At 38.4% G+C, this 22,175-nt stretch overlaps 1 protein-coding gene across 1 annotated transcript in view; it reads left to right on the top strand.

The window, feature by feature from the left end:
* Nucleotides 1-22,175, top strand: part of LOC145998362 (pickpocket protein 28-like) — a 138,786-nt gene that overhangs the window by 86,714 nt on the left and 29,897 nt on the right. The window contains exon 3 of the mRNA XM_083134771.1: nucleotides 21,455-21,554. Within this exon, the coding sequence (XP_082990897.1) occupies nucleotides 21,455-21,554 (100 nt within the window). The remainder of the gene's footprint in view (nucleotides 1-21,454; nucleotides 21,555-22,175) is intronic.

The raw sequence follows: 22,175 nt of genomic DNA, 5'->3' as shown, positions 1-22,175 counted from the left end.
AAGGAGTTCACGGTGCACTCCCTGATGAAATTACACTCAATAGCATTTGTTGCCAATTCACATGGAATATAAAGAACGTTGGACTTCTTACTTTCAAGTACGATGAGCTCTGCACATAAGTCGATGACAAAATTAGATAGGAAGTTATTGGAAACGAGAGTAAGGTAGTCGGAATGATACAACCCTTGTGCATTACAGTAACCAATTACGCAGTCCTTATCTTTTACTTGCACTGAATAATAGTCAGGACTCGAAACTAACCCATTTGGTAGAAAGGAGAGCTGACTATTGACTGTAACAGGAGCTTGTGTTGGGGACTCGAGTGGTACAGAGCATTCTCGACTCACATCGGTATGTTGGAACACATTGACCGAAGTAGGATGCACATGGTTTTCGGAAACACTTGTGAGAAAATCCCCGCCTTTCAGAATTTGCCGCGTGAAGTAAGTACGTTTTCTCTTAACACGTTTTTGCCATGTCTCTTCAGACATTTCCTCAACGTCCTGATCACATCTTTTTCTCTTCTGCGAACATTGGAAAGTTCTTGGTATATCCAAGAGAAATTGCTTACACAATGCATCTATTTTTCCTTTCAATGCCCGAACGAACCTTCCACACTTCTGATGAAGTTCACTACTTAAGACATTATGTTTAACGTGGTTAAACCAAGATTCTACTGCTGCGTTACTGAACCTACCAATGGGCAACTCACTTCCAGTAGGAAGCAGTAGCCGAGACCAGAGAACAACATATGGTATGTACTTTTTGATTATTATATCCCCCATTTTTGGACAGTAGTACTCATTTATTTCATTTCCAGCTTCATCGCAAATATTTACAGGGACAAGGCTGTTAAAGTGCTGGAAGTACGGACTGGCTTTGTATATTGTTTTCATGTCAGGCATGTCACAGACTTCAAGCTCAAAATCTGTGGCTTCATTTGCGAAGTGTGGAACACCAAATGTTTGAAGAAGAGAAAAAGATTCCACGACTTTATCATTTTTATATTTGCTGCACAATATTATCAAAAGGTTTGAAAAAATTACCTCTTGTTGCGATAGTGAGGTTGAATTTGCTAGCATTCCAACAGATTCTAGTACAAAACGCTTACACTGCTTGTCATTTGTTACCTTCTTCGCATCCTGGGCTACAATATGCATAAAATGAGCAACACATACATGCAGTTGGATTACTTGAAGTTTGCTACCCATGTTAACATTGGTGGTCAACATGGTGTACGTTAATTTCAAGTAACTCAACATAGACATCTTATTCCACGCTAAAAGGACTGCATTCATTAAGGCGTAACTAAAGTCCGTGACAACATGAGAAAACACTGGCCACCTCTTGAACTCTGCATAAAAAAAAGCTCTGAATGAAAGAAGAAAACCTGCAATCTGAGCAGTGTTGTGCACTGTGGAAATCATTTCCATTACAGGGAACGATTTTCCCTTGAAACTTATAACTCCGGCATAATAAAGAGGTCTTTTTTCCATTATGTCTAATGAGCGTATTACGGAGCCTGTCGCATCAAAATGCAATATGGAGGTTTCCGGTTGCTTCGCAGATGAATACAACTTCAATACCTCAAGCTGCTGCTTACTGTACATGTATGTACAGAATGGCAAACTCACATATTGAACATATCGGTTTGGTGATTCAATAGTTTCGGCATATTCCAAACATAAATCGAGAAAATCATCTTGTGATTTATCACCTTTTGACAGAGCTTCAGATCTTACTTTGCGAATGACTGCCTCGGATTTAATACCCTGGCAATTTCCTGCCTTAATAGCCTCAACATCGGCTGCAGATATTTCATTTTGGATATAGGCAGCAGGCTTTGTGTGAAGCAAACGGTCTTGAGCTATTATCCTATCCACTCCTCTCAACTGACTGGTTTTCTTCTTTCCAGCATGATTTACAGTGCCCTTACACCATACTTTAAAACAAACTTGTTCTGTGGGGTTCGGGTTTGCTGTCATGACAAATTTCATGCACCCTTCAAACGAACATTTTGCATAAACTTTAACCAATGGACAAGACTTTCGTTTCTTACTATTAATTCTACTTTCTTTTATTACAAGTATGCAACCCTTATTTATTTCAAAAAATTTCTTTCTAGCAAGAGATGGCCAAACGGATTTGTTCATGTGATCACCTTCATATACTGAACACCATTCATCAGAATTAAGAAAAAACGATCCACAATAATCCATATCTTTATGTCTAGTTCTACTGGCAGATTTAACACTGGGAGATCTATCAGACACACGAGGCAAAGAAGTGGAAGATTTTTGTAAAACATCGCCTTCAGGAAGGTCAGTCGAATTACCAACATAATTGAAAACTTTCGAAACACTCATGGCAGTTGTCTCATGTGATTTTCTGATTGTGTCAATTCCATCAGAAGGATTACTTTCACGATTTGGAAGAAGAGCGTTAGAAAAATTATCATTGTATTGTGTTTGACTATGTCCTAAGCACATGGAATTAACAACACAATCTTTAGGTTCTTTCGACTGACTGACCATGTTGTCAGATTCACCTTCTTCCACAGAAATGACACAATCATTTGAATCACCAACAGATATATCATCATTCACATTTTTTAACTCTGAATCCAATATACAGAATACCTTTTCTGAAGACGAGTTTATGCGACCTGTATTATAACCTCTTCTGGAGGCAATAAGCCGTCTACATTCAGCCTTCACAGGTCCACGATTCCAAACATTCCACAACCTACGTCTCAATACATGACTATTTTGACCGAAAAAATGCTGTGCGGCTAATGCAATAACAGATTTTTTACCACATCCCTTAACGTGTGATACATTGGTTACCTTTCTACTTACGAAATCTGCAAACTCATGCTTATCAAAACTGCTTTCAAACGCCATCTCGATGCACCAAAAATCCTGTCTTGAACACTCACTAACAGACCGAAACGAGTAAGTACTCACGCAATATCACTCGCTAATGCAAATGCAATTGGTTCCCAAACACGCCCGGAAGACAGGGGACAGCAGCGTCGACACTACGGTTTTTTTTTGTTTTTTTTCGATTCTACCTCGATAACAGTAGCTCAGGCCCGTTGCCTTTTCGCTAGCTTATCAGCGTGCAGACCCACCAGGTAAGGCAGTGCCTGCGTCCCTACCGCTGAACACCTTAGAACGATTTAAACTTCCCGCGCGAACTATCTGAAAATGTCTACCCAGCGCAGAGGCGACAAATCACAGCAGAGCTCTTCCCACGACGATCTTCACTCGGCGGAATCTGGACGCGAAAAGAGGCCGCTCCGTTTTCAACTACCGTAATTATACTCTTCCAGCGAGAGGCGTGTTCGCGAGATCCAATAACATTTTGAGATTTGGCCACAGCGACAAGTGCGGGAGTATAAGATGAAGATGTCTCTGCTTTGATCTTTCATTCGCAGCACGAAGATTGTTTTTGCAATTTTTGGATAGTTGAATCTTTATCATAGCAAAGCTCGTAAGGAATGGAAGCTCGATTCGGAGTGTATACTTTGGTAGGAGACAGCCTCCTGTTACGATTTTGGGAGTTCATCACTGGCAATGAAATCCACAAAAACCGTAAGTACAACCACATTTTTTTCCTCTTCCTTATACTCCATAATTATTATGGGCCACGTAGAGACGAGCGAATAGTACTCTCACCTTTAATGCAAGTGGTCTCGGGTCTGATCCTGGCATGAGTTCTGAAATGTTAATGTCTACACATGATTCTGAGAAAAAAAAATAATTAATTGACAAACTCTTGTCTTTGAATGCGAAATGTAACATAGTTAAGGGCTGCTCGTGTGATAATTGTATTATTTTCCATCCATAAGGTGACGGGGTGAGAAAATGCGGGTTATGTGTCAGCGGGCAGACAACGAGTGATCTTCTGCGGCGACTGCATTCTGAAGAGACAAATCTTAGATACTGCAAGATAATTCTCATGGTTGGGACGAACGATATGTTAAAGGCAAGTTATATATTTTGATTAGCTGTATTCCGAATGTTTTAGTACAAAGAACGGCAGTGAACATTGTTACTTCTGAAATAGTATCTTCAATGTAAATATATTTCTAGTTCCATGTTCAATTGATAGATTGAACGAGTTAGTGTTTTAAATTCACTATGCACATGAAAGGTTATCGTGACTGGATCCACGGTTTACAGTGAGATATGAACCACTAATTTTGTCTCCCACGGGTATCGAACCCGGGACCCCTTCATCGCAAGGCCACGAGGCTACCAGTACGCCATCGGAGAGGCCAGCTTTCAAGTATTTCATGTATATGCCGTGTGAACATGTAGAATGAGCTAATAGTTCTTTATTTTCAGGGAAAAGAGGCAGGCTATATAACAAACAACATACGATGCATCATTGAAATTTTGGAGAGGATGGGAAACTCTGTTACAATACTTGTTCCACCTGTTGTTCCGTATATGATGAAGAATAAGGAATGTCGTGAAAACTTCAAAAAATTTAAAGACGGCTTGGAGTCTCTGAAGGCATGTGAGTAGCTTTCTTCTATCATGAAAATTCAGTTATTAAATGCTCGTTTTGACATACACATATCTCGAAATGTTAAATTCATTCTCATCGTTCGTGTATGATAACGTACGAAAAGATTGGGCAATTGCTTTATTTTCAACTGTATTTATTGTAACTACTTTGATTATATTATAGCAGAAAATTCATGCATTTTCCTCATACATATCTTGTTTCTCTATTCAGGTAACCGGAATTTTTTAAATGTCGGACGACTATTCCAAAGGAGAGATGGACACGTGCTACATTCCTTGTTTGAAAGGTTAGTCTTATGGTGTTTTCTTCCCTTTTGTGTATATTGCCCTAAAATTACTGCTGTAAACATTGGTTTCTTGGCATAGAAAAACAGTTCTAAGAGACACTGTAATATCACATAAAGAGATAGCATAATGTTGGAAAATATAGAAAATATATATAATATGAAGTAAGCTTTGTTCTTAACATCGAGTCCTGAATTCCTGCATGGGTTCAAAAGTACATTCAAAGATTGTCTTTTATAGGAGATATGGAAGAAGCTCCAGGACAGACTTAGTTCACTGGAACAAGGATGGAATGCTGGCCGTGAAAAACTTTCTAGAACTGAATCTATAACAGCAGGAGTAACAGGGACAGGTTGTATTGAAATTCGGACAATGCGGAGAAATTTCCTCTGCAAAAAGACAGCTATACATGTGACAAGGTATTTACGAAAGAAATACAGCAATTAAAATTAAAAAAATAATATGTTTCTGTATTTTGGTAGGGAATGGAATTTTATATTGCACTTTAATAACATTTAATGGTCATTCTGTGTCAGTCCCCTACATTTAAGAGAGAATTCTTTCTAAATATTAACTGTCCTTCCTTCCTACCTTTAGAAATGATTTTGTGCTGCTGCATTAGAGTTCTTGCCTGAAAGTATGCATGCAGGCTTGTGTGTGAGAGTTGACAATTAGTTTATATTTAGAACACTTATACAAAATACACAAATATAAAGACTCCAATACTTAATTCTATATTCCCGAATAGTATTGTTAGATGATTTTGACAATTGTATCTTCACTTTTTTTTCTGTTTTCTGCTTTTTTTCTTTCTTTTTTCCCCAGGTTGACCCCGGAGAGATGACAAGGTTCCTTTTAAGGAACCGCCCCCTGAGGAATGTACTGACTGGCGTTTTACAGTTTAACAAGACCCGGTCCTTACCTTTCTTTGTGGGCCTTGAAAAATCTTCTGCCGGAACATTTGTTGTTCCTAACGAGTCATTGACATGCTTACGGCGCCGGCTGGCGCCGGACTGAATTGTGAACATTTCGGAGCTTATTGTCTTACGTGAGCGTGATACTGTATCCGGCTGTGCAAATATCCACCATAGAGCAGTGTGTAACGTGACTTCCTTGTCATCAAGGAGTCCGTGGTTCGAATCCTGGCCGAGGGTGCCAAACCGTCCGGAGTAGGTGGATCCGACCTGCCGGTTATTAAGACGTGGATGATTTCGAGATCCCTTTCAGGATATGCACCAGGACGACTCAGTTCGCTCATTTCCGATCGTTATCGACCATGAAATTAACCGATAACGAGCTTTCTTTTAATTATTTTTTGCTTTCGAGTTACAACAGAATCTGGCGATGTTTTATGGAAAATTGCATTTATTTATTATTAACTATTTTACAGGTTTTTTTTTCCTCCAAACCCCTTTCCCATCGCCAGTTTTTGTCGTCGCTCATGCGTGAATTTTCATTTCAGTAAATCATGTGTGGTAATGCATGAAAAATATGTGAATTCCCCTTACAAATTTCGTTCATCAAAAGTAGAGTATTATCAAGTGCTTAATTAACCTAAAGTAAAACACCCAAGTTAAGACAAGGGAAAAGTTGAAAATACCGCAAGGTCACTCGCTCCACAGGCTGCCATGCGAAAGGAATGTACTGGTTTTCCTATTTCCCCCTCAGCTGGTGGCGGCAAGGAGCATACAAGGGAGAGATACTGAGATTACCATGACAGGTTAAGGGCATTGGAGTAAGCCTCTTTCCTTTTCCTCCTCAGTGCAATGGACCTGTAGTTGCTACCTCTCACATGTTATTTGGAATTTAGAAAACTATGAAACGAAATGTATTTGGTTTAACTGGTTCAATATGAAAACATGAACTGGTTCCTGTAAATTACAATACTTTCTTTATCGATGTACCTAACATTATTATTATTTTTTTTGTTATGAAAACTAGAAATTACGATTTCTTGTACAATGCATTCTAGTGCTTTGGCAAGTTTAAGTTACCAATGTCAATTTCCAAGGGATAGGGTCGTCGTACCTGTTTGATCCCCTCCCGACACCAGTGGGTTCATTTTATATGACACCCGAGTATGCAAATGAAACCCTGTCCCAATTCTCTCGGGTCCTAAGGGGGAAGGGAGACTGGCGTACTACTCTGTGAATGAGCAGACAGGGTTAAAGCCCTCTTCTAAGTTTTGGACCCAAATCTGAAAAACAAATTTTGTTTTACTTTACTTGACTTTTTCGGCACTTTTGGCTAATCGCGAAGGTGAGGATGTTATGATGAAATTGATGAAGGGACACTCACTAAAAGAATGCTCTGTGCTTAGAATTCGTCTGCGATGACGTCCGGCAGGGTGCAGTAGAGATCGATTGATTTGCTGTTTTAAGTCCACTTTATGCACAGGAAGGCTAATCGGGACTGAACCTACAGTTTAAAGTGGGATCCGAACCACCGGTTATCGAACCCGGGACCCCTTGATTAGAAGGCGACGACGCTACCACTGTGCTATCGGGAAGGCCCAGGATGCAGTAAAGAACTCGGAAAATGTCCACTGGTAAATGCAACTCCCCCCCCCCCCCTTCTTCATGGAAATAACCACCCGTTTCTCGCTGAAGAACTTCTACAACAAATGCTAAAAGAGGTAACTGCGATATATTTTATCGTGCATCCTACTGAAATGCCTCGATTGCAGCCTGCAGAATAAATAATGAAATTTTCGTCTATGGCATTAATGCTTTGTTTCCGGTTTTGGAAGGGTTCTCGAGTCTTTTGTTATTGTTGTTGCATATTAGCTACCAGACTAACGTATGAAAGGATTTTTTTTTAATGCGAGTACCGTGTAAAAATTGTATTTCAACATGTTCACATAGACTGTATGACTATTTTCTTTCAAGGAAGATTGATTATATCTGCTATTTCTTGAGGAATGTTGTTATGTTTTGTTTATATTTCAAATTTTATTCATGGTGTAACGCGTTCTCTCTGTGTGTGTACGATAGGCAGATGAGAGATGACAAACTATATTAACCAGTACTGAAAGAGTTCTTCATTGTTATTACAGTCATCCCAGGCCCCCTGGCGTCGTAGCGCCATGTGCTAACCACTCCACCACCGGGGCGGCTGTTTCCGAATTCCAAAGACTACATAGGCGACTATCAGTTTGCGATACAAACATGAAACTTGGTATGCTAATAGAATAACAATTCCAGAGACGAAAATAAAACAAAGCGAAGAAGATAACTTTTAGATGTTTCTGTTTGGAAACTGACAATAGCATAATTATAATAAGGAAGGCTCGGAAGTTGACGGAAAATATTTTTTCCTTTCTACTGGCCTTGAACACAATGCTAAACCTGAAATCAATCAGTTCCCCCAGAATTACAACCAGAGAACACTGCTTTCATCTTTCAATTTTCGGCTGTCTTTATCTTTTAAGTAATTTTTATTTTGCCGTTCTTTATTTCACCAAACAACGGGGTTTATCTAGTTATTATACTACTCTCTTGTACTTTATGAAATATGTGTAGCTTACATTGCACGAACGAAATTTATTGTGAGTTATTTTTTTAATAATAAACTCGCATCATCTTCCTAACCTGCGGGACGAATTTAAACGTATGGGAAGATGGCATACAACAAGAAATTAAACACGCCCTTGGTGGTCAGTTAGTTTTGATATTTGAGTACGCCGGTTGACCTCCACCCTTTTTCCTTACGGGCGCTGGCCCCCGTGGCGGAGCGGTTGCCACATCGCAGTACAGCGGCAGGGGTCCCTGGTCGGCATGGATCTTTGTGAGTGTCCTTTCTTCATATCATCACTCATCCCCATCTTTGCAAATTAGCCAAAATTGGCACAAAAACGGAAGTAAAATAAATCAATGAAATCCTACCATTGGGGCCTCCCCGATGGCGCAGTGGTAGCGTCCTCGCCTTGTAATCAAGAGGTCCCGGGTTCGATACCCGGTGGGGGCACATAGTGGTTCGGATCCCACTTTAAACTGTAGGTCCAGTCCCGATTAGCCTTACTGTGCGTAAAGTGGACTTCAATCACCAAATTAATCCCATCCTTCCATTGGGGGGCGGTGGAGGCCGTCTGGGAAAGTTCCGATGGAGATACAACCCTCCCCCCCCCCCGAAGTTTTTGTGAAAGCCAAATTTTAAAATGAAAGTAGTACTAAATTCTGTGATTTATTTAGATCATTTTCCTTTAATTTCCTACCTATTTTGGCTAATTGTGCAGATGAGGATGAGAGCGACGAAGTTTCAAAGAACATTAGACCCATCCCAGAATTCAAACCTAGGACCCCTGGAGTTGTAGCACACTGTCCTAACTACTCCACTACAGAGGAGGACTGAAGGGTTTAAAAAATCGACAAACACTTAGTGATGAATGCAACCGCCTCCATTACAATTGCCACCAATTACAGTGTGCATAGCTGAAAACTTACTTTGGAGGGAAGAGGGTAGAATAGGACATGAGGCTTATCTTTGGGGGAGGGGGAAAATCGAAAAGTTTTGCATCTATGACATACATTTCTTCCAAAACTACTTTGCTAATAACTGGTACATATGCAACATCAAAAAATGTGTTGTTCCTTAATAATTCGATCAGTGACAACTTGCTTCATTTAATTTATTTGTGTGTGCTAATTTAATTAATCTTATAGAGGAGAAAACACCAAACAGGCACAAGTTTCTGCCACATGCCATAAATTTAGCAAACTCAAAGTCTGTAAACAGCTTTCATTATTGGAGGTGAAAACCTGCATGGGGAAGGAAATTCCACAAGGTCACTTCACCTTGCAGGTGGCCCTCGGAGCAACATATCAAGAGAACTCCCCCGCCCTCCCATCAGTCTAAGAAAGCTGCAAAGAGAAAGAGAACACCTGAAAAAAAGTAATGAACTTCCTTTATGTATCCTGGACTTTACAAACACTAACAAATAACAAGCTTACAGATTACTCTGTCCCAATATTGTCGATTTTGATCAAAGCATGGTAAGATACATTTAACAACCGCCCCTCCGCCCGATCACGTCTGCGCTCAAACGCGGAAAAAAAAATACGCGGCAGGATCACTAACGGTTCTATACGACGAGAAAAGAGGTTTTCTTTTGTGGGATGTTTATGTTTCTTAATTTTTAAAGGTGACGGCTTACTCTCTTTTAAATGTGTTCCTTGATTTTTGTTCTTTATTTTAAAAGCAAGAAATGAAAGTTTCTGAATGTAATTCGTGGTTGGGTCGGTAACGGTTCCATATGGCGAGAAACGAGTTTTCTTTAATCCCTTGTTGCTTTCGAGGTACAACAGAATCTCGCGAACGTGGATAGATGAGATGGAAATTGACGCTTATTAATTGTTAACTTTGTTACAGTCGGTTGCTCATCTAAACCCCTTCCTGATCACCAGTTTTGTCGTCGCACATGCATGATTTTCCTTTTCAGTAAATCATGTGTGGTCATGGATGAAAGGTATGTGAATTTCCCTTACAAATTTCGTTCACTTAAAGTAGAGTATATGAACTCTTTAATTAACCTAAAGTAAACATCCAAGTTAAGAGGAGGGAAGAGTTGAGAATACCCCAAGGTCACTCGCTCCACAGGCTGCCATGTGAAAGGAATGCACCAGTTTTCCTATTTCCCCCTGGGCTGGTGGCGGCAAGGAGCATACAAGGGAGAGATACTGAGATTACCATGACAGGTTAAGGGGATTGGAGTAAGCCTCTTTCATTTTCCTCCTCTGTGCAATGAACCTGTAGTTGATACCTCTGGCATGTGATTTGGAATTTTGAAAACTGTGAATCCAAATGTTCTTTCCTTGAACTGGTCCTATATGAAAACGTAAGCTGGTTAATGTAATTTGTAGTACTGTTATTTAAAGATTTTTTGGCTTCGGAATTCTGTTTGATTAACTAGGAAGAGTTTTATTCCTGTTATGAAATTAATATACTATGTATTAAAATGACTAAATGGAACTTCGATTGGTCTTAGGGGCCCAAAATGCAATTCGTGGCTGGACCGGTAACGGTCGCATATCGCGAGAAATAAGTCATTTTTGGGATGGTTATATATTCGTTATTTGTGGACAGTCACCGTATAAACTTTTTTTGGTTGTGTTCCTTGATGTTTATTCTTTATTTGTAAAGTCATGAAATGGAATTTTGATTCGTTCTAAGAACCCAAAATGCAATTCGTGGCTGGACCGGTAACGGTCGCAAATCGCGAGAAATAAGTCATTTTTGGGATGGTTATATCTTCGTTGTTTGTGGACAGTCACCGTATAAACTTTTTTTGGTTGTGTTCCTTGATGTTTATTCTTTATTTGTAAAGTCATGAAATGGAATTTTGATTCGTTCTAAGAACCCAAAATGCAATTCGTGGCTGGACCGGTAACGGTCGCAAATCGCGAGAAATAAGTCATTTTTGGGATGGTTATATCTTCGTTATTTGTTGAAAGTCACCGTATAAACTTTTTTTGGTTGTGTTCCTTGATGTTTATTCTTTATTTGTAAAGTCATGAAATGGAATTTTGATTCGTTCTAAGAACCCAAAATGCAATTCGTGGCTGGACCGGTAACGGTCGCATATCGCGAGAAATAAGTCATTTTTGGGATGGTTATATCTTCGTTATTTGTTGAAAGTCACCGTATAAACTTTTTTTGGTTGTGTTCCTTGATGTTTATTCTTTGTATTAAAATCATTAAATTGAACTTTGATTGGTCTTAGGCGCCGAAAATGCAATGCGTGGCTGGACCGGTAACGGTCGCAAATCGCGAGAAATAAGTCATTTTTGGGATGGTTATATCTTCGTTATTTGTGGACAGTCACCGTATAAACTTTTTTTGGTTGTGTTCCTTGATGTTTATTCTTTGTATTAAAATCATTAAATTGAACTTTGATTGGTCTTAGGCGCCGAAAATGCAATTCGTGGCTGGACCGGTACGGTCGCATATCGCGAGAAATAAGTCATTTTTGGGATGGTTATATCTTCGTTATTTGTGGACAGTCACCGTATAAACTTTTTTTGGTTGTGTTCCTTGATGTTTATTCTTTATTTGTAAAGTCATGAAATGGAATTTTGATTCGTTCTAAGAACCCAAAATGCAATTCGTGGCTGGACCGGTAACGGTCGCATATCGCGAGAAATAAGTCATTTTTGGGATGGTTATATCTTCGTTATTTGTTGAAAGTCACCGTATAAACTTTTTTTGGTTGTGTTCCTTGATGTTTATTCTTTGTATTAAAATCATTAAATTGAACTTTGATTGGTCTTAGGCGCCGAAAATGCAATGCGTGGCTGGACCGGTAACGGTCGCAAATCGCGAGAAATAAGTCATTTTTGGGATGGTTATATCTTCGTTATTTGTGGACAGTCACCGTATAAACTTTTTTTGGTTGTGTTCCTTGATGTTTATTCTTTATTTGTAAAGTCATGAAATGGAATTTTGATTCGTTCTAAGAACCCAAAATGCAATTCGTGGCTGGACCGGTAACGGTCGCAAATCGCGAGAAATAAGTCATTTTTGGGATGGTTATATCTTCGTTATTTGTTGAAAGTCACCGTATAAACTTTTTTTGGTTGTGTTCCTTGATGTTTATTCTTTATTTGTAAAGTCATGAAATGGAATTTTGATTCGTTCTAAGAACCCAAAATGCAATTCGTGGCTGGACCGGTAACGGTCGCATATCGCGAGAAATAAGTCATTTTTGGGATGGTTATATCTTCGTTATTTGTTGAAAGTCACCGTATAAACTTTTTTTGGTTGTGTTCCTTGATGTTTATTCTTTGTATTAAAATCATTAAATTGAACTTTGATTGGTCTTAGGCGCCGAAAATGCAATGCGTGGCTGGACCGGTAACGGTCGCAAATCGCGAGAAATAAGTCATTTTTGGGATGGTTATATCTTCGTTATTTGTGGACAGTCACCGTATAAACTTTTTTTGGTTGTGTTCCTTGATGTTTATTCTTTGTATTAAAATCATTAAATTGAACTTTGATTGGTCTTAGGCGCCGAAAATGCAATTCGTGGCTGGACCGGTACGGTCGCAAATCGCGAGAAATAAGTCATTTTTGGGATGGTTATATCTTCGTTATTTGTTGAAAGTCACCGTATAAACTTTTTTTGCTTGTGTTCCTTAATGTTTATTCTTTGTATTAAAATCATTAAATTGAACTTTGATTGGTCTTAGGCGCCGAAAATGCAATTCGTGGCTGGACCGGTAACGGTCGCATATCGCGAGAAATAAGTCATTTTTGGGATGGTTATATCTTCGTTATTTGTGGACAGTCACCGTATAAACTTTTTTTGGTTGTGTTCCTTGATGTTTATTCTTTATTTGTAAAGTCATGAAATGGAATTTTGATTCGTTCTAAGAACCCAAAATGCAATTCGTGGCTGGACCGGTAACGGTCGCATATCGCGAGAAATAAGTCATTTTTGGGATGGTTATATCTTCGTTATTTGTTGAAAGTCACCGTATAAACTTTTTTTGGTTGTGTTCCTTGATGTTTATTCTTTGTATTAAAATCATTAAATTGAACTTTGATTGGTCTTAGGCGCCGAAAATGCAATTCGTGGCTGGACCGGTAACGGTCGCAAATCGCGAGAAATAAGTCATTTTTGGGATGGTTATATCTTCGTTATTTGTGGACAGTCACCGTATAAACTTTTTTTGGTTGTGTTCCTTGATGTTTATTCTTTATTTGTAAAGTCATGAAATGGAATTTTGATTCGTTCTAAGAACCCAAAATGCAATTCGTGGCTGGACCGGTAACGGTCGCATATCGCGAGAAATAAGTCATTTTTGGGATGGTTATATCTTCGTTATTTGTTGAAAGTCACCGTATAAACTTTTTTTGGTTGTGTTCCTTGATGTTTATTCTTTGTATTAAAATCATTAAATTGAACTTTGATTGGTCTTAGGCGCCGAAAATGCAATTCGTGGCTGGACCGGTAACGGTCGCAAATCGCGAGAAATAAGTCATTTTTGGGATGGTTATATCTTCGTTATTTGTGGACAGTCACCGTATAAACTTTTTTTGGTTGTGTTCCTTGATGTTTATTCTTTATTTGTAAAGTCATGAAATGGAATTTTGATTCGTTCTAAGAACCCAAAATGCAATTCGTGGCTGGACCGGTAACGGTCGCATATCGCGAGAAATAAGTCATTTTTGGGATGGTTATATCTTCGTTATTTGTTGAAAGTCACCGTATAAACTTTTTTTGGTTGTGTTCCTTGATGTTTATTCTTTGTATTAAAATCATTAAATTGAACTTTGATTGGTCTTAGGCGCCGAAAATGCAATTCGTGGCTGGACCGGTAACGGTCGCAAATCGCGAGAAATAAGTCATTTTTGGGATGGTTATATCTTCGTTATTTGTGGACAGTCACCGTATAAACTTTTTTTGGTTGTGTTCCTTGATGTTTATTCTTTATTTGTAAAGTCATGAAATGGAATTTTGATTCGTTCTAAGAACCCAAAATGCAATTCGTGGCTGGACCGGTAACGGTCGCAAATCGCGAGAAATAAGTCATTTTTGGGATGGTTATATCTTCGTTATTTGTTGAAAGTCACCGTATAAACTTTTTTTGGTTGTGTTCCTTGATGTTTATTCTTTATTTGTAAAGTCATGAAATGGAATTTTGATTCGTTCTAAGAACCCAAAATGCAATTCGTGGCTGGACCGGTAACGGTCGCATATCGCGAGAAATAAGTCATTTTTGGGATGGTTATATCTTCGTTATTTGTTGAAAGTCACCGTATAAACTTTTTTTGGTTGTGTTCCTTGATGTTTATTCTTTGTATTAAAATCATTAAATTGAACTTTGATTGGTCTTAGGCGCCGAAAATGCAATGCGTGGCTGGACCGGTAACGGTCGCAAATCGCGAGAAATAAGTCATTTTTGGGATGGTTATATCTTCGTTATTTGTGGACAGTCACCGTATAAACTTTTTTTGGTTGTGTTCCTTGATGTTTATTCTTTGTATTAAAATCATTAAATTGAACTTTGATTGGTCTTAGGCGCCGAAAATGCAATTCGTGGCTGGACCGGTACGGTCGCAAATCGCGAGAAATAAGTCATTTTTGGGATGGTTATATCTTCGTTATTTGTTGAAAGTCACCGTATAAACTTTTTTTGCTTGTGTTCCTTAATGTTTATTCTTTGTATTAAAATCATTAAATTGAACTTTGATTGGTCTTAGGCGCCGAAAATGCAATTCGTGGCTGGACCGGTAACGGTCGCATATCGCGAGAAATAAGTCATTTTTGGGATGGTTATATCTTCGTTATTTGTGGACAGTCACCGTATAAACTTTTTTTGGTTGTGTTCCTTGATGTTTATTCTTTATTTGTAAAGTCATGAAATGGAATTTTGATTCGTTCTAAGAACCCAAAATGCAATTCGTGGCTGGACCGGTAACGGTCGCATATCGCGAGAAATAAGTCATTTTTGGGATGGTTATATCTTCGTTATTTGTTGAAAGTCACCGTATAAACTTTTTTTGGTTGTGTTCCTTGATGTTTATTCTTTGTATTAAAATCATTAAATTGAACTTTGATTGGTCTTAGGCGCCGAAAATGCAATTCGTGGCTGGACCGGTAACGGTCGCAAATCGCGAGAAATAAGTCATTTTTGGGATGGTTATATCTTCGTTATTTGTGGACAGTCACCGTATAAACTTTTTTTGGTTGTGTTCCTTGATGTTTATTCTTTATTTGTAAAGTCATGAAATGGAATTTTGATTCGTTCTAAGAACCCAAAATGCAATTCGTGGCTGGACCGGTAACGGTCGCATATCGCGAGAAATAAGTCATTTTTGGGATGGTTATATCTTCGTTATTTGTTGAAAGTCACCGTATAAACTTTTTTTGGTTGTGTTCCTTGATGTTTATTCTTTGTATTAAAATCATTAAATTGAACTTTGATTGGTCTTAGGCGCCGAAAATGCAATTCGTGGCTGGACCGGTAACGGTCGCAAATCGCGAGAAATAAGTCATTTTTGGGATGGTTATATCTTCGTTATTTGTGGACAGTCACCGTATAAACTTTTTTTGGTTCTGTTCCTTGATGTTTATTCTTTATTTGTAAAGTCATGAAATCCGAAAAGTTCATTTACATATTGCCTGGGAAGGTCTGGTTTCTGGGATTGCAACCCTGCCGTAAGGGGCGCGGCGTGGGCGTGGCTTGTATTTGTGGCTGAGGAAAATGTGGAGAACTTCACAGACGTCCATGACAGATCATATGGAACGATGTTACGTCATGTAAAAGTATTGACTTTAAAAATACGATTTTTCTTATACATGTTTAAGAAGGGAAAGGCATTTAATAAAATACAAAATCACGTACAAGTGATCATCATTGATTAATAGATACATAAACTAAATTTTTAATGAGAAAATTAGGATTTAACATCGATGGTGGTGCCGACTGGTAGCTGGTTAATTCATGCACGAACAAATGAATTCCGAAATTAACCTTGTTCGGATTTTTGCACCAGTGCGGGAGGCCTGACTGGGGTTTGTCACACCCCAACAGACTAACGCAGGGTTAACGGTTTCTTCTACAGCGTAATCTTGATACAGTGTTGCACATTCAAAACCTCCAAACGATCCCCATCGGCACAAAACTCTTTCAAGGATATAAACTTAAGCAGGACGTTACTGGTCAAAACTATGATTAAAATGTTTTATTATCTGTGGCTCTTAACATCGTTTCTAAAGCGTATTTTTTTGTGTATATAAGAGCAGAACTTGGATGAATTACAGAAGAACTTTTGCGTGTTATAACACAGGTTAGTGATCGTTTTGCAATATTTATATAAATGTCTGCATATGTCTATAAAAATAAGAGGGCATTACAGGCCGCAAATGTCGGCATCTCCGTCAGCGCCGCCCGCCACGCTTCTCCCGATCTCTCGGCTGCAGATCGAAATGAACGCACGGTATTTTTTTAATGAAAGCAAGAAAGTTGAAATATCGTAGGCCTTTGTTTCCCAATGCGAAGACCGCGTGTCCTAAATAGTCAGAACCAAATGCACTAAAGACGAGTTATGGAACTTTAGGAATTATTTTCAATTTCCGGTGTATGTATCATTATATTTAGTTACAAAATCGTTCTTCAGATCTAATGTTATTATTATTACTTATTAAAGCATCAATTTATAATCATATCAAATAAATAATGTCTTGTTTGCTTTCTAGTGAATTTAACATTGCAAGGAAAGTTATTGATTCACAATTCAAATCACGGTTTCCATGTACGAATCAATTAATATCGCTTGTATGTGAACTATTTTGCTTGGATTATGATTTCAGTAACTTTAGACATTTCTAAGCGAGTCAAACAAATCTTGGATTTTCACTTATTTCACAGTCTAAAGTGATAATTACGCTTCAAATATTTTCTGTTATATTCTGGTGCTAGACTTCGGATGGGGCTGCCCCCTCCCCTTTCCTTGGACCAGCAGCTCACAGTAAATATGTATCAACAAGAAATCCATAGTTACATTCGATTATATCATTTCGAAGTACCTCTCAGCAAACCTTAGGAAATCTATGGTTTTTCACGTTATTTGTTTTGTTTTTGAGTGCTTTCTTTCTACTTGTGGTTAATTACGATGAGGATGAACAGTGATTGTATGAAATGGATGAAGGGTCAATCACAAATGCACATGGGGAGGTTGCAAACACCCACAGAAGATTACACTAGTTGTGGGCCCGGACCAGAGCCTTGCTTGACTACAAGAATGCAGTGTCAAGAGTGCACTATGTGAATAGAGGTTGACATTTGAGTGTAGCCCCAGTGTGTTTGTTCAAAGCACATTACCAGGTAGGTAGTCAAGTAGCGCGCAGGATACTGCTACCTCTATTTGGTGCAAGGTGCATGAATCTTAATCTTAAACCTCATCTAGAATATCTACAGGGTAGGGTTCTTTGTAGACAACGAAACCAGACAGGATGCCTTCCAATGGAGACGTTTAAACGAATATATTATATAAACAAGGATACATGGAAATAAAATATTTACATGATGAGCTACTTTTCTCTATAATTCTCATCTACAGTCAAGTTTTATCTCAATATGTTTTTTTATTATTTCTTTTCTTCAATTTTATATTCTTCTATCTGGACTTCCTTCGAAATGGACGGTCTGGATCTGGACTTCCTCCTTAATGGACAGTCTGGATCTGAACTTCCTTCTCAATGGATGTTCTGGATCTGGACTTCCTTCTCAATGGATGTTCTAGATCTGGACTTCCTTCTCAATGGATGTTCTGGATCTGGACTTCCTTCTCAATGGATGTTCTGGATCTGGACTTCCTTCTCAATGGATTTTCTGGATCTGGACTTCCTTCTTGTCTTCGTTGTGAACTTCCCTCTGGATTTCCATTTATTTATGTTTTTGACGATTTAATGAATTCCTTTATCCTTTTTCCCTTAAGCTTTGGGAAATATGCTAATCTCCTCCCTTGCGGCTGCGATTGGAACGCGCCAACACTATACCGCGTTTGTTACAACCTGTCCCGGTTCCCGCGCTAGCTGATCGCTGGCTTTTCTCCGTGCTGGGGAAAGTCAAAGCCAGGCAGCCAATTAAAATACGCAACGTCGCAACAGCGTCTACGTAAGCGCCTCTCTTCTGGCTTCCATTCGCTCCTCGGTGCCCAGCAGACGATTTTTTCCTTGTTTCTCATTGGCACCGAAACTGTCGAGCGATCGCTAGCGCGGGAAACTGGACAGGTTCTAACAAACGCGGTGGGTACAACAGAGTGTATACTTGATGCCAAACGATTGACACGCGCATCCAAGTAGGTGCTGCGGTTGAAACGCGCAACCAAAAGTGCTGTGGGTTGTCGACTAGAGCGCGCCGCCACTGATGTAAACAAAATTTCCTCTATGGGAATGGTAAATCAATCAGACAGATGCAATATCTGTTCAAAGACACAAACTTGTATCAGTGCTTTGACTTCCTTAATTTTCATATTAACTTACATATGATCACTGATTTGATTTATCGAATATATACACGTATATTGATTTATTTCTTTTATATTTATTCTTTGTCTTCTTATAATATATTATATTGTTTTTCATCTTTCCAATTTGCTTTGTTCTTATTTATAAAGTTATTCACATATATTATCCCAATTCTTAATCTTGCCCGCCTGGTCCTGTCATCTCTATTCCTCTTTGGCAAACTATTTACATTACTTGGTCCTATTGGGTACGTAACACAATTACTTACATTCTATACATTCTGATACTGATTAGTGGAATTGATCTCTGATCTCGGTCTCGTGGAAACTTTGAAGGCTGCGAAAACAGTGTAAAATGAATACAAGATGTTGAAGGAAGCTATACAAATGTATAAATTGGCGTTGAAACAGCAAATATGGATTATTATGAATTCTTTAGTGATATTTTCAGAAATTACAAAGCGTGACAATAAAGTTTCCGGACTGAGGTTATATTTCGAATTTGAAGTTAACAGTATTGGTTGTGTATCCGTTATTTCACATATCTCACTGAGTACGTGAAATATTTAATTTAATAGTAGCATTGTTTGGTTCGATATAAGAGTTATTTTCCCTATCCAGCTTATTTTCATTCTTTACAATAGGGGTGTGCGGGATTCGAAAAAGTCGGAACCGGGATCGGAAAAAAATTCCCATCCCGATCCCGACTTCGGGAAATGACTTCTAAACTTTTCGGGATCCCGAGCAGTCGGGAAATACCGAATGGCCATTTTAAAAAGTCGTTAATTCTCAACGTTTTCTGGAACTTATCGGAAATTGTTAGTTTTTGTACCAGAAATACAAAAACAATCACTTAAGGTGAAAATGACGTAGAATTCGAGATTTCAAGAGCTTCGGGAAAATTCGAACATTTTTCCGTCCCGATAATTTCCTAACTTTGTCAGGAAATTGAGAATTTTTCCCGTCCCGAATGTCGGTATTTAATAAATTTCCCGTTCCGACCCGAAAAATTTGGTCCCAACATTGTTTTGTAAAGGCCTGAAAAAAACCCAACAGGAACGTATGAAATATTAAAAACTGTCTATCATGTTACCAATATGACTCTGAGAACAAGCGTCAGAGTATGCAGAGGTGCCCAAAGGTTTCCTCAAAGTCAAAAACGTTCGCCTGGAACAATTGAAATTCCAAACAATGTTAATCACAATTTTTGAATCGGCAGACATTATTCACAAAGAATTTTCGCCTTATAACATTACCGTTAATACTGCGTATTACGCAGAAGTTCTTATACTCGCCTTTTTCAAAGAAATCCGATAGATTAGACCCCAGTACAGGTGGGCAGATGGAGCCTCTTTACACGCCAATGCCATATGTCACAAGACGATCATTCTTAACCAGTTTCTCGCTACAAAAGACGTTTTGGGATTCCTGATCCCCCTTTTTTCCCAGATTTGGCACCTCTCGGCTTCATGATGTTCCCTAAGTTGAAAACTGTCACTAGGAGGAAACGTTTTGACCAGTGCTGTAATTTCCATGTTACCGCAGGTAAACCAACTTTTTCAAATATATTTTTACAAATTTAGCTTTAATATATTGGCAATTGCTCATGATATATTGTGCAAACTATTAAAACAAACTTTTAAACCAGAATTTTAGTAAATTATTTAAATAACACTGATTTATGTGCACCATTTATCATTCTCCATCGCACCCTTCTAACGACAGGGTTCCCTCAAGGGAGCCGACGGGAATTGGTATTTAAAAACGCGCGCAGCCTTTCACCGCTGTAAATAGTGTTGGCAGGAGAAACGTGCGTATTCCTTCCTGCTTTCTGTGCCGCGCTTGGCAGACGCAGAGTCGCTGGATGACGGGAAATTACCCCTTGTGAAGGAAAATGTAGGTCTAATTTTAGTAGCGATGTGCGGGACAGGCTTTTTTGTGGTCGGGACGGAAATAAATTGCAATATATCAAAATTGTCGGGCTTCTGTTTTTGGTTTTACTTACTTACTTTTGTTTTTTTATACATCCATACAGTGATGAAAATTTATTTGGGTCTCGAGCCTACAATTGGCCTGTTATATTTATAGAATTCTCAGAAACATGGACGTCTGGAAGAAGGGGCAAGGCCCCCTTCTGGAAAATGAATGTCCACCTAAAAATTATACTATATTTCACACATAATTTCATTTCAGTGACAGTAATTTATCTTAATTATTTAAATTCGTTGAAGAAACATGATAATTTCAAACTAAAATAGTGTTTTTGAGGGGGCATCACTATTATGGGGACAAATATGTCTCCTTTGCTCCCCTGGAAAAAAATACCTTGTTTGTCCCTCCTTGGAAAAATCCTGTGGACGTCCATGATCATAAATTAATTACTGAATGTTATCAAAATAATAATAATATGTTACATCTCCAATATGATGTTTTTCAGTGTCCAATTTTATTTACACTATCTGTGGTCACATCATTATTAGCAAGGTAACAGAGGATAAGGACTTTCACAGGGTTTAAGAGGTACTATATCCCCTTCCAAAATTTGGGTGGTAACAATTCAAGCACTCATTCAAGCAGTGAAAGGTACAATATATTCTGTAAGTTATTTGTAACTTAATTTTGGTACTTCCAAGATAATATTTTTCTCACTTTTCTTTCAGCGCTAAATCCATGTCATATACTTCACTTATTTGTGATAGATACAGGACTAATAAATCAGATAAATACACTGATGCTCAATTTTATAAGTATATAGCAAAGGTATGTTGTTTGATGTTTTTTTAATAGTATTTTTCTTATAAGTGGGGTATTTTAGTACAATCTTATTTCAAGAGTTATTTATTATTATTATTTTCTTAGTGTAGTAAAATTGTGAGAAAATAAGACATATAGAGGACGTCGGAACTGGGGAGGCAACTTGCCCACCACACTCATCAACGAGGTGGGGCAATATGGTATTTTTGCCCCCCCCCCCACCCCACCCAGTCGCACCCCAAAAAGTGAGACTATATTTTTCTAACTCATTTTTGATTCTGAAGAAATTTTGAGAATTTTTTTTTTCACTCATTAAATGAACCTGGACTAAGTTTCTGCTAACAGCAAGAACAGGAAGTACATGACTGACAGATCCCTAAGCAGATTACCAATGGCAGTTTGATCTCTTCAAATAAAGTGGAACGTGAATTGTTCCCCCCCTTCCATAGGAATTTGCTACTTCTGTTTCGAGTTTCTCCAGGTGTTGGCCCCCCTTTTAATATTGTCATTTTTGGATGAAAAAATTAATATATCAAAGCACCTGCCTTTAAAATGCATATCTATGAAATATATACTTAAATGTAATAGCATGCTAATGTATACAAGGTCTCATTTTTTTTAAAAAAA

This window comes from Lepisma saccharinum, chromosome 14 (assembly GCF_977018435.1).
Source record: "Lepisma saccharinum chromosome 14, izLepSacc3.1, whole genome shotgun sequence".
In the NCBI taxonomy this organism is placed as follows: domain Eukaryota; kingdom Metazoa; phylum Arthropoda; class Insecta; order Zygentoma; family Lepismatidae; genus Lepisma; species Lepisma saccharinum.
The sequence above is the reverse complement of the archived record's forward strand: the minus strand, read 5'-3'. Positions and strand labels throughout refer to the sequence as shown.